This window comes from Scomber japonicus, chromosome 22 (genome assembly GCF_027409825.1).
Source record: "Scomber japonicus isolate fScoJap1 chromosome 22, fScoJap1.pri, whole genome shotgun sequence".
Lineage (NCBI taxonomy): Eukaryota > Metazoa > Chordata > Actinopteri > Scombriformes > Scombridae > Scomber > Scomber japonicus.
In genome coordinates, this window is record NC_070599.1 from 4,475,876 (window position 1) to 4,487,603 (window position 11,728).

Sequence of the window (11,728 nt, forward strand, 5' to 3'; positions counted from 1 at the left end):
GAACGTTAGCAGAATTGGACAGCTCCTAAACATATGTTCAGAGTGGTTTCATCTTGATGACAGGGGGTGGAAGAGTCAAGCGAAACTGTTCTCTCTCTATCTATTTCTATTTCTTAGATATATTGCAGACGTTTTTATGAGCCCTGAAGAAATAAATAAATAAAACCGCGATATGTTTTTATCTGATTGCTTTCTTATTGATTTACGCCTCCCCCGCAAAACTGCTCTCATCAGTACGTCCCCATGAAGTGTAAAATGAGAGAAAATTACATCAAGTTTTGAATTCCATATTGCTTTTTCTTGTTTGTGTCAAATATCCAATATTTCATGTGAGTATACTTTGTGATTTGATCTTCTGAGTCAGGTTGTTGTGCTAGGTTTTTTTTTTTTTTTTTTTTTAAATCTACCACCTGTGTAAAGTGGGCCAGACATTCCTCTTATCAGCTAGCCGAACAGATTCAGGAGACAACCTGGATTCTCTCCAGTACAGAGACTGGAATGGACTTCCCCTGCGGGCCATGTCCATGTGCCAGGGATTTTATGTTTTGCACCATGTTGGCTTTGATCCCACTTGGAAGAGATACACTTTTCCTCTTTTTTTTGGCTTTTTAAACTTTTGCTTTTTCTCTTTTACTCCCACATTTCAGACACCTCACACAGCCACTTAAATGCATAAGAATTCTTGTCTACTAAGGCTATGTTGACATCAACAGGGCCGTTTCCACTGCAGGAACTTTGGGATAATTTTACAGGGCTGTGACCATTGGTGCATGTCACCACAGCAAGAACCAACCCTGAAGGACAGTCTCCCGGAACTTTTACGGGGACAAAATGAGTCCTTGCCTCGCAGTATGTACTCCATGCGGCCCCGGGAAAAAATTCCTGGGTGGGGCTTGAGGTTGACTCAGTGCTGATTGAGTATTCTCAAAGTGACAAGATAAGCTGCATTTTTAAAACCCAGCAGAAGAAGAGTGGTAGTAGACTGAAACTGTTGTAGAATGATTACATCATCTCCAGAGTCCATTTGGTCCTATCAAAGTCCTACTCTGCAATGGAGAGACTGCTGAGAGGACCAAGTGAGAGGACGTTCCTGTAAAGTTCCTGCCTCCCAAATTTTGCCTAAAACATCCTTAATGGAAACAGGACTAGTTTGTCTTGGTGTTCTGTTGCATCTGAACAATTTACAGAATGTCAGTAATCAATATTTCTGTTTCTTTAGTTGGTGTCTCAGCTGCAGCCCAGATCGTCCCCCTTCCCTCCTCAGAGGCCTCTCCCGCTCAGCCCAGCCAGAGGAGCCTCCCCCACAGCGAGTCCAGCCCGGACCCCGGCCTCCAAACCCTCTACGGGCCTGCTGGTCATGATGCCCCCTGCAGTAGGACCTAAACCTGTGGGCAAAGTCTCAGCCATCCCACCTCTCAGAGTACTCAGGTGGGTAAAAGCAAAACATGAAAGTTCAAAGACATTTTGTAGTGTAGATGCTCAGGTAGGGAAGGGTTAGCTTGTTTAAACTGAATATGTGAACATAGTTTGGTTAGGGCTCAGGCCATCAGGATGAACAGATATATAAAGTTGTGTGTCATCTGCATAGTGGTGAAAGTCAACGCTATGCTAATGGGTGATGATCCCAGTAGGTAATATATAAAAACTGAAAAGTAGTAAACCTCAGACAGAGCCATTCTATAATAAGGTAAGTAAGGTAAGGTATCTTTATTGATCCCCACAGGGAGAACAGTAGCAGTAGCTTTGTAATGGTGAAAGTGAGGCTTGTTTGGGAGTCTTGGTGAGTACAGTGTACATGATTCCACCTCAAGGGCTAGATTATGATGGCCCAGGTATTGACTATTATAATATCTTAACTTGATCTAAAGGAAAACTTCAATAAATGATTAGGCAGTCTTGTAGTTAGTAGAGCTGGGCGATATGGGCAAAATCAAATATCACAATATTTTTAAGTACATGGATATGGATATTTTGACAATATTATAGGGATGATTATTATTGCCCTCACAAAATATTTATGCAATGAGATTTTTGATAAAACTTGACTAAGTGGATAAAGACAGATAATAGAACAGTCTATTCAGATCAGAAAATTACATTTGTATTGTAATGCAGCCTTTAAAAGCAGGAAAATACCTTATTTTTTATTCCAAATCACCATATTACCATATTCAAAATCTAATATAGATGATATCTATAAAATATCACAATATTGATACAATATTGATTTATTGCCAGCCCTAGTAGTTGCTCAAAATATTCCTAATAGAAGTATGTATATATGATAGGTTAAACACATTCATGGGAGTGAAAAACAGATGGAGTCAAAAGTTCCAAGTTCAGCTGGTATTAAGTTTACAGGGGGAGGTGGGGGATGAGATATTCACTGTTCCTCAGTAAGTGAACACACCATGGGGAAATAGCAGGATATTGTATGTAATAGACATGAACAGCAGGCCAAAGCCAGAAGCCTCCCCAGGGTTAGAGCAGGAGAGTTTACGCTGAGGTGAACATACTCTATGCTGTGAAGAAGAGTCAAATCCTCCTCCTCAGAATCATAACTGAGTCAATCATTACCTGCTATGTTCATGCTGATAAACCTCCATTAACACAATCAGAGAGTGAAGATGCTGCACAACATCACTTTTCAAAATGAAAGTGTTTAGTGAAAGTTGTGTGCGTGTGTGTGCGTGTGTGTGCGTGTGTGTGTGTGTGTGTGTGTGTGTGTGTGTGTGTGTGTGTGTGTGTGTGCGTGTGTGTGTCCATGGCAGCACAACAAACAAGAGTTCCTAATAGCTGATTCAGCATACTTTATGAACACATATCAGCTAAAGAATGTGTGTGAAAGGGATCAGCAGCACCTACCTACCTGCCAGTCCATTCCATGATGGTTTCATTTTTGAATAGTTCAGATTTTCACTCGCTCCATTTTCACCCAAAAGTTGAGTGAGTTATGAGAAAAACTAAAATGTGGTGTTTTTGATGATGGTGATGTCAGACTTTTCAAACCATAACAGTGAGCCACGACTGTCCAAACTGTCTGACACTGGAAGGATCTACATGGATTTGAGCTTTTCCTTTGAGTTGTCACCAGTGTGTAAGTCGCACTGAGGACACTCCAGTCTTCTGACTGAACTTCTGTCCTTCTGATTAGTTCTGTTGTGCTTTTGAAGCAGAGAGAAAAGGCTTTGTGTCCTCAGTCTAGACTCCAGATCAAAGGTTACTTCATCATCAGAGCTCTAACAGCAAGAGCCGGAACAAGTCACCCGAGGAACTGATCCACTTTAACGCTTTAAATCATTTCTTGAAACACACTTTGAGAGATGGCGCAGTTGTTTTGTTAATCTCTTCTTTTCTTTATGTTCTGATTGTTAATGAATTTATTCTTTTTCTTTTGAGCTGCTGATGTTTATCCACACACTCACAAAGCTGGTGGAGTGGCTTCCTATAGAAGAGTAACACATTATGTCGTCCACCCACTCAAGGCCGTCGCACTGAATGCATTGTATTGAACAATATGTTTCACATTATTATACTCTTATGAAAACATGACTTAACACTGTGTGACTTCACTTGACCTCAGGGAGAATGTAACTTTTTTTTAAAGCAGCTCTAAAAGTCCTCTAATGAGAAAAGTTGTGTTCAGAAAGCAGCTGTTGTTTGCTGTTTTTTTTCCCTCCCTATTTTTCTAGATTTCAAGAAGTTTTTATGGCTGCTGTAAAGGTTCCAAGGAGGTATCTGTGAGAAATACTGCCTCACAGGATTCCTATCTGTGTCTGTTCAGAGCTGCTGCAGGTTCAGGCACATAAACTCTCCCCATTTTACAAACCATGCAATGCACCGACTCGCTTCTTTATCAGCAATTAAATTTTCATTTTTTTTATAAGTGACAGCCTTTGTGGAGGCTTGCGCTTGTACGTCTTTAGATGCAGAGTCATGCTTTTTTTTGTTCTGTGTAGTTTATCTGTCAACATAGTAAAAAAGTGAGGCAGAGAGGCTGGAGGTGATTGTTCTTCAGGGTTTTATGATTCCTCTGCTGCTGTAGTCTAGCAGATGGATCTGAATGTGTCTACATCTGCTTCTCTGATTACAGTACAGACCATGCCAACAGCTGATCCAACATCAGGGCTTGTGTTTATTAAGCTGCTCAGAGAAGGAAATCACTGCTAACTGACCAGAAACTCTCAGGGTGATGCTTTTTTTTTTTTTTTTGTCTAACTCTTGGATGAGTAGTGAAAGCTGTTAGAAATCAATCCTTTCTGAGAGCTGCAGCAGAGTCCTCACCTGTTAGGATCTGCAGGAGACAGCAGTCAGCCAATGAGAGGAGACACGCTTTATGACAATAAGTTTATGGAGCTTTATTGTGACGGGGAACATGCAGCTTTGCAACAGTGATCATTGTGTTACAGCTCTCATAAATCAAATCTAACCTTCTTATGATGGATTTTTGACCAAGTCAGAATGATATAATACTACTTTGAGATAGTAGATCAATATATATCTATAGAAATAAGTGAATTGAAATGGAATTGAATTGTGAGCTTACAAGTTATCTCATGAATTTGACTTTATAATTAAAGTCCCCCTCCACTCAGAAATGTGTTATTCTTCCTGTTGCTGCAGATTGTATTCTCTTGTCTGTGTAGAATGATGTGTGTGTGGTTTGTTTTCACATTCATCTGCTGAAGGAGGAACGTTTCTCTGTTCTCACCTTAAATGTCAGTATAAAGCGTGTACCTACCAGCAACTACTAGTTTGGGCCAATCACATCATCACAATATAGCAAATATTTGCATATTCATAGATTTGGGATTTTTCAAGGATTTTAAAGCCCAAATTGGGTCTTGCTATCAGAATTTTGACTTTTAAATCCTGGGGCACAAGAGGGGTATGAGAGGGGTATGAGAGGGGTACGACATGACAGGGAGTGATGAGAAAACATGCAGCACTGACTGCATTTACCCCAAAATATCCTATGAAATTACAGCCGATGATCATTATTATTCAGCTTCTTTTTTCTTTTTTTTGCTGACTCATGGTTCCCTCCCTCATGGCCCTGCAGCAAATGTTGTGAGGGCCAGTACCCTGAGGGGTTAGGAGCCTCTGATCTAGTGAGTACTTCTGGCAGCAGGACTGTGTGTGTGTGTGTGTGTGTGTGTGTGTGTGTGTGTGTGTGTGTGTGTGTGTGTGTGTGTGTGTGTGTGTGTGTGTGTGTGTGTGTGTGTGTGTGTGTGTGTGTGTGTGTGTGTGTGTGTGTGTGTGTGTACATGGTAATGAAGGAACATGTCACCCAGTGCAACAGTGTGGCTCATTGATGTGTTTTTAATAGTTTTTGGGCAACATTGACACAGAGGAATAAGATCTATCAGGCCTTTGGATACACACACAGTATTTGTCAGTAGTTGCTTTGGCTCTGCTCATGTTTGTTGACAGAAAAAAAAAAGTAATTTTTGCCTGCTTTATTCTTAAAAGGGAAATATAATTCAATATGCTAGAATGCCTTGTTTTTTTCTCTCACAGACCGGTACCAGGTGCCAAACCAAACACAGCCTCGCCTCCACCGAGAAAATGACCTTCTCCTCCATCCACCACCCTCCAGCCTCCACCCTCCGAGGAGGCGGGCGGCTGACAGCCTATTTGCACTAAAGAGACTTCTGCTGGTAAACCACAGAGCTGTCGCACACACACACACACACACACACCAGAGGAGGAACGAACACAAAGTTAAAAACCGGAGACACGAAAGAACAAACAGGACTCTCGCACCAGTTCAGACTATAAAATGAAACCTTAACTTTCTCCCCTCCCTCGCCCCAATCACTCCCCCTCCCACCCCCCACCCCCAATCTCCCCCTCATTTTTGACCCCCCCTCTGCTCCCTCCACACCTCCCAGCGCGCTAACATTAACCACATTGACGCGGTTTTGCACGGAGGCCTTGCAGACTGAGACAAGTGTTATCGCTGGGGGGACGGTCACATTTGCCAAATCAGTTTTTTTAGGATTATTGTTATTTTTTAAATCTGTTTATGCTGTCTGTGTATGAAAAAAAAAAGCATTTTGTAATAATTGTTTTTGTTTACAGTTTGTTTTACGTCATTGGTTTTTTTTTTTATGATTTGTGTTATGTGCCAAAGAGGTCTCTCCATACCTGGGGGGGTGTGTCCCCAAAAAAAACGCTTGAAAACCACGTTATACGTTTACCACAGGTCAACTCCTCCATATTTTTAGGTTTTTTTATAATTTATTGTATTGTATGAGGAATGTCAAAAAAAAAAAGAAAGCAAAATCTGGAGATACAGAGGCCTATCAGGAGGAAGGAGAGCCAATCACACAGCAGCTTCTTTTCAACACTGTTTACACGGTGGAGGACTTGATGCTTGGGGCTTGCAGGACACAACCCCCCCCCCCCCCCCTTTCCCGTCGCTCACGTTGATTTGAATGTCTTTTGCTGTGTTATGACTTTTGAATTGTTACATAAAATATTTTTACAAAACTTATCACCACGTCTCTCTGTCTTATTTTTTTTTTACTCATTCCAAGTCAAACATTTAATAGAAATGTCTACGCAATCATGTGATGACAGCCTTTTGATGTGTTTTGAAAGGGAAGAAGAAGGATGCATATGAATGAGCTACTACACATCATACAACGTCTCTGCTTGTAAAATTAAATCTGTCATGTAATCTCGAGGCTGAAGTCTTTTCAAAAGATAACAAATGAATCAATCCATAGAGATAATTAAAGGAGAACTCCATTAATAAAGATCAGATTACCTGTCATGAGGAGGAGGACTCAGGCTCTGGATCTTTGTCAAGTCTGAGAAAACACGAGGGTGTCATCACTTGTCATTGTTTTTGCAGTTAGTGTACAACAAATGAAGCCTACTAACCTGACGCAACCCACGTCAAATCATCTGCAACCTCAGCCGCTTTTTCCAGCTGTTGTCTCGTCTGTTTCTTCTTTTAATGAGGCTCCAGTAGGCTGCGCTACCAGACGTGTAATGCTTGCCCCTCTACATGTGTAGTTTTTCTCTTTGTGCTTTGCCACCCAGTGATCCATTGTGTGATAATAGTCCGTCGACAGCGCACACACACAAATCCATGCTGTCTGGTTTCAACAAAATACCACTTTTACAATGGATTTGGAGCACAGTGAGAGTCTAATAAAAGATGCCATTGGTCGCCTTATAATGTACAATCCAGCATTTTGAAGGTGATTTTGAGTTCCACCACTTTGTCTAAGTCCAAAACTCAATTGTAGCAATTCTAGTTTTTGAGGTACGCTGAGACTGCAGAATACTTCATGCCAAGGTTTTCAATTTTTTTCCTTCTTCACCTAAACAAAGCCGTGGTTCTCTGTGCTGGAATAGGTTCATTAAAACAATTTATTGTGTGCTATGAAATGTTTGCAGTTACTTGATCTCGGTGAAACCTTTAAAATATTGCTTGTGCAGTGCAGGTTGGGAATACAGGCTGCAGGTTGAGGGACATACTGCTATTTCAAGTTTACAGTAGCTATATGTAAGAGTCATTTACTCAAAAGATGAGGACACAGGACGTTAGACAACAAATATACTACTTCTTAGACTCCGACATAATTAAAATGCAAAACCCGTAACCAACAGCTCTTCAGGGAGATATTTGGTTAGGTTTTATGTATATACAATCTGTGGAGAATGTGTCTTCATGAGTCCCCTATGACATAGAAGCTCCATAAATCGGTAGTAGACGTAAACTTAAGTATCAGAAAGAGGGAGTGCCTTGGTAGCTGAGTGGTTACCACGCTTGCTACGTTATGGCAGCATCCCTGGTTCGATCCTGGCAAGGGACCTTTGCTGCAAGTCATTCCTCTCTCTCCCCACCATTTCCTGCCAGTCCCTATGCCATCCACTAGCAAATAAATCTTTAAAAAAAAAAAAAGTAGCAGAAAGAGGCACTGGATCATATGTACTGAAAGCTCTATTGAAATGCGATCATGTTATGTTATTGCTGCCTTCATGAATGGAGCTCAGTTTTCATTATCTTGATTGAAAAGGTTTTACTGTCGGTCAATTAATATTGATGTGATTCTTGTATTGTTTTTGACCTTTGAAACGTTGCCTTTTTCCTGACTTTTTTTTTTTTTTTGGAAATTACAAACATTGCTGTTTTATGAGGCGGAACAACCGGCTGGAGTTCAATACAAGAGAAGCACACCTGTTTTTCTGCAAAGGTTTTACATGTCCCATTGGTATGCAGATCTGAGGAGCTGTAGACTGCATTATCATACTAAAAAAACACTTGAGTGGAACAAAGGTTTTAAACCAGGTCCTGAGGTGGAAGCGTATACCAGCATATAGCCTCAGCTGGAGTTTTATGACTGTATAATAATCGGTAAAGTTATAAGACTTCAGTAATGATTGTCGGATTGAAGGCACCTTTTTAAAATAAACCCATTCTAATATCAGTGCCAATGTCCCACAATGGTGTTATGATGATCTTATAGTTCCTTGGTGATGAGCGAGTATGAAGGCTTTACATCGCGGGTAGTCTCCACTCTCACCTGCTCTTAATGGATTCCACTCTGTTGGAAATGAGATATCTGCGAGAGGCAGCTTTCTTCTCCCTGGAGACTAATGCATTTGGAGAGTCCACGGTTCGAGTGGAACGCTATCGGACAGCGAGGAGGAATGGCCTCGTGGGGAGATATATCGATGTAGACGTTTTCCTAGCCCATTACCCGGGCGCCGGGTGCCCAAACAAACCTGTGGGGTGGATTCTGCGCCAGACAGCAGACGTGATCTAAATGAAAAGGGCTGAGTTTTTCCAGGACCGCTGTCTATAAATCAAACTCTGTGCAGCCACAGGGATGAGGGAGGTGTATAAATACGCTAATGTCTTTCCCTGGGCTAGCCTTCAGTTGGTGAGACACACAATAAAGAGTACGTGCTTTATAAAAACAGCAGTCAGTCACATTTTGTTACATCATAAGCTCTCCTACCTGCACCACCAGGTCACGTTCTTCTGATAAAATGTGAAGTATTAGCATTCAGTTCATTTCACCCATGATTCAGTGCTAGCCATGGTTCTGCTATAGCTTTTACAGGCTAGCTTCTTCAGGATTTCTTTCATTCACCTTTCAGTACAAATCAAACACATTCCAATAGTTTACTATCTGTATTCTAAAAAGAAATCTCTACAGTAATACAGCACTTGCTTTTAATGTTTAATGTTTCTCACTACTTTTAAAACTGACCCATGTTATAGACTCACATATGCCACCACTGTGGTTACAGTTTGGTTAAATTTAGGCACAAAAACTGAAGAAAACAATGGTCTTTGGTTAGGGAACGACTGTGATAATAGGTCAATTCAACCAGAGTTAACTGAACACCCAATGTTCCCATTAAAGAACAGACTTGGACTTGTGGGAAATGGTAGTTAAACTTGGAATTTCGGGAAATACACACATTTGTTCATACCAAGAAGAATACAAGGCTACAGCCAGCACCTGGTTAGCTTAGCATAGCACAAAGGCTGGAAACAAAAGGAAACAACGAGCCTGGTTTGACCTAAAGGTAACAAAATCAATCCACCACTTGTTAAACTAACACTACTTGTATGTTGTTCTGGATCACACAAACAAGCTTAAGGATCATTTTTCATATTTCATACATAGTGGCTTTAAAGGGTATAGGGTAACTTTATTACCCCTAGGGGGAATTCTAATTTAACTTAACAGTATTTTCAAAATAATATTTACGATAAATATACAAAACATTAGTGTGGGTGGGAGGTACTGGGAGCTGTGTAAAATATTAAAAATCTTGTCCTTCTGAGGGTCGCTCTGGAGGAAAGTTCATGGAGTGTCCGAAGTGTAAAGTTTCATGCTCTGGATAAGACAAATATTTTCTGTAAATGTCATAGATATCTTCCCGTTCCGTTTTTTTATAGCTGCTGTAGAAGAGGATACGATCGTATGATGGTAGCCAAGGTAAAAGGTCCAGGCCAGGGTCATTGAATATGTCCACTTTTTGTGAAGCATGAATATCCTGAACACATTTCATGGCAATCTGGCCTGTAAATGTCAAGAATAAGCAAAGGGACCTCATGTCATCCATAGGCAGTGGAGCATTATTTTCAGGGAGACCAGCTGCCCCTTTTACAGCTCTGCTGCTTCACAATGAACTGAGTCTAACATTCAGTCTCTATCATTTTGTGAGGAATCTTCTTACTCTGTGATATCATTGTTGGTATGTTGAAGTCACCCTTGCATAAATGGTGTTAATAGTGTAATTAGTCTTTGACTCAGCAGATTAATGGCTTTAATGTCGGCCTCAGATGGAAGTTCAGTGATCAAACTGAGCTGTCGTGTTGGAAGCCTTGTTGAGCCGTGATCTCTGATTATATCCTAACAGAAAGTCCTTCAAACACACAACAGCTCTGATTCTGCTCCAGAGCTGGAGATCAAACCGAAGACAAAACGGACTGCTGCATACTATTTCATCTCCATTGCTGAGAGGCTGTAGCATGCAATGACACCACCAAATGAGCCCCTTCTGAACAGTCTACCCAAGGCTGAGCTGGGCCCACACATCTGAGGCTAGCTGCCTTACATGCATTTTACTCAGTCACACACATACACACATACACACATACATGCAACATGTAGTAAGACGGGCAGAGAGTGATACCAATCTTCTCATCTAACTCAGCAAAAAAAAGTAAATAGGCACATTCCCTCATTTGGAAAATTGGGATGACAAATTCAAGGCCATCGCTACCTTTAATGACACACATCTGGTATTTTATCAAACAATTTGTGGGCTTTAGCAAGCAAAGTTTTAAAATGTAGAATATAAATAACACTTGTTTACAGGCTGATTTCAGCAATTTTTATGCTCAATATATTTAAATTGACTACTTTGAAGCCATCAAATAAAACATCCAAATTATTTACCCGCCACAATTTTCTCCGCAGTGTGTTTAAGGCTTTGAAACAGCGTCTAGACCCTCCAGCAGGAAATGGAAATTATAGACATTTATATAAAATGATCTGTGGCTTTGCTCAATAGAGCTTTGAATTGCTGTCCACAGCTCAGATTTTTTTGACTGCAACCTTCGGCCTCTGTGAAAATACAACACAGTGATGGATACAGCGATGGATGCATTACTCTGTACCACAGAAGACAAGTTGACAAGTCACAGAAAGACAGGTAAATAATAAAATGAATGATGGCTGATTTTCATTTAATCATTTTGGTTCCAGGGTCTTGCTATGATGCATACTTGCACTGCTATGTGCTTTACATATAATGACAAGTCAAAAGGTCTGCTGGTGAAAACAAAATAACACATTCTAAACAGAAAACTACTAACATTAATAGAATTAGACTGAATACAGTGGTGAAAACAACGTGTCCATCCAGGCTGAATATCACACTAAAATATTAACAGACTTAATATATTTAAAAATCCAAATTAACATAATGAAACTTTATGTCGCTCTGTAAGATAGTACAGCAAAACTATATACTGTGTGTTTATGTGTGTGTGCGTGTGTGTGTGTTTACGCGGAGTTGTCATGGTAGGTCAAGGGTCAAGGGTCAGACACTTTGCTCTGTGGAGCCGAAGGACTTTGGTGGAGCTATGACGTAGCTGCAGGATCCCGCCAACACAGAGCGGAAACATCAGTGCTGAAGGAACGTGTAAATGGTAAGTAGAGATATATAAATGTGATAACCAATA

The 11,728-nt window shown here is 40.7% G+C and overlaps 1 protein-coding gene across 1 annotated transcript in view; it reads left to right on the plus strand.

Annotated features, from left to right (window-relative positions):
- adam19a (ADAM metallopeptidase domain 19a) overlaps positions 1-5,817 on the plus strand; it is a 198,867-nt gene extending 193,050 nt beyond the window's left edge. The window contains exons 22-23 of the mRNA XM_053343856.1: positions 1,220-1,428; positions 5,521-5,817. Coding sequence (XP_053199831.1) covers positions 1,220-1,428; positions 5,521-5,572 — 261 coding nt within the window. The 3' untranslated portion in view covers positions 5,573-5,817. The remainder of the gene's footprint in view (positions 1-1,219; positions 1,429-5,520) is intronic.
- Positions 5,818-11,728: the final 5,911 nt, after the last annotated feature.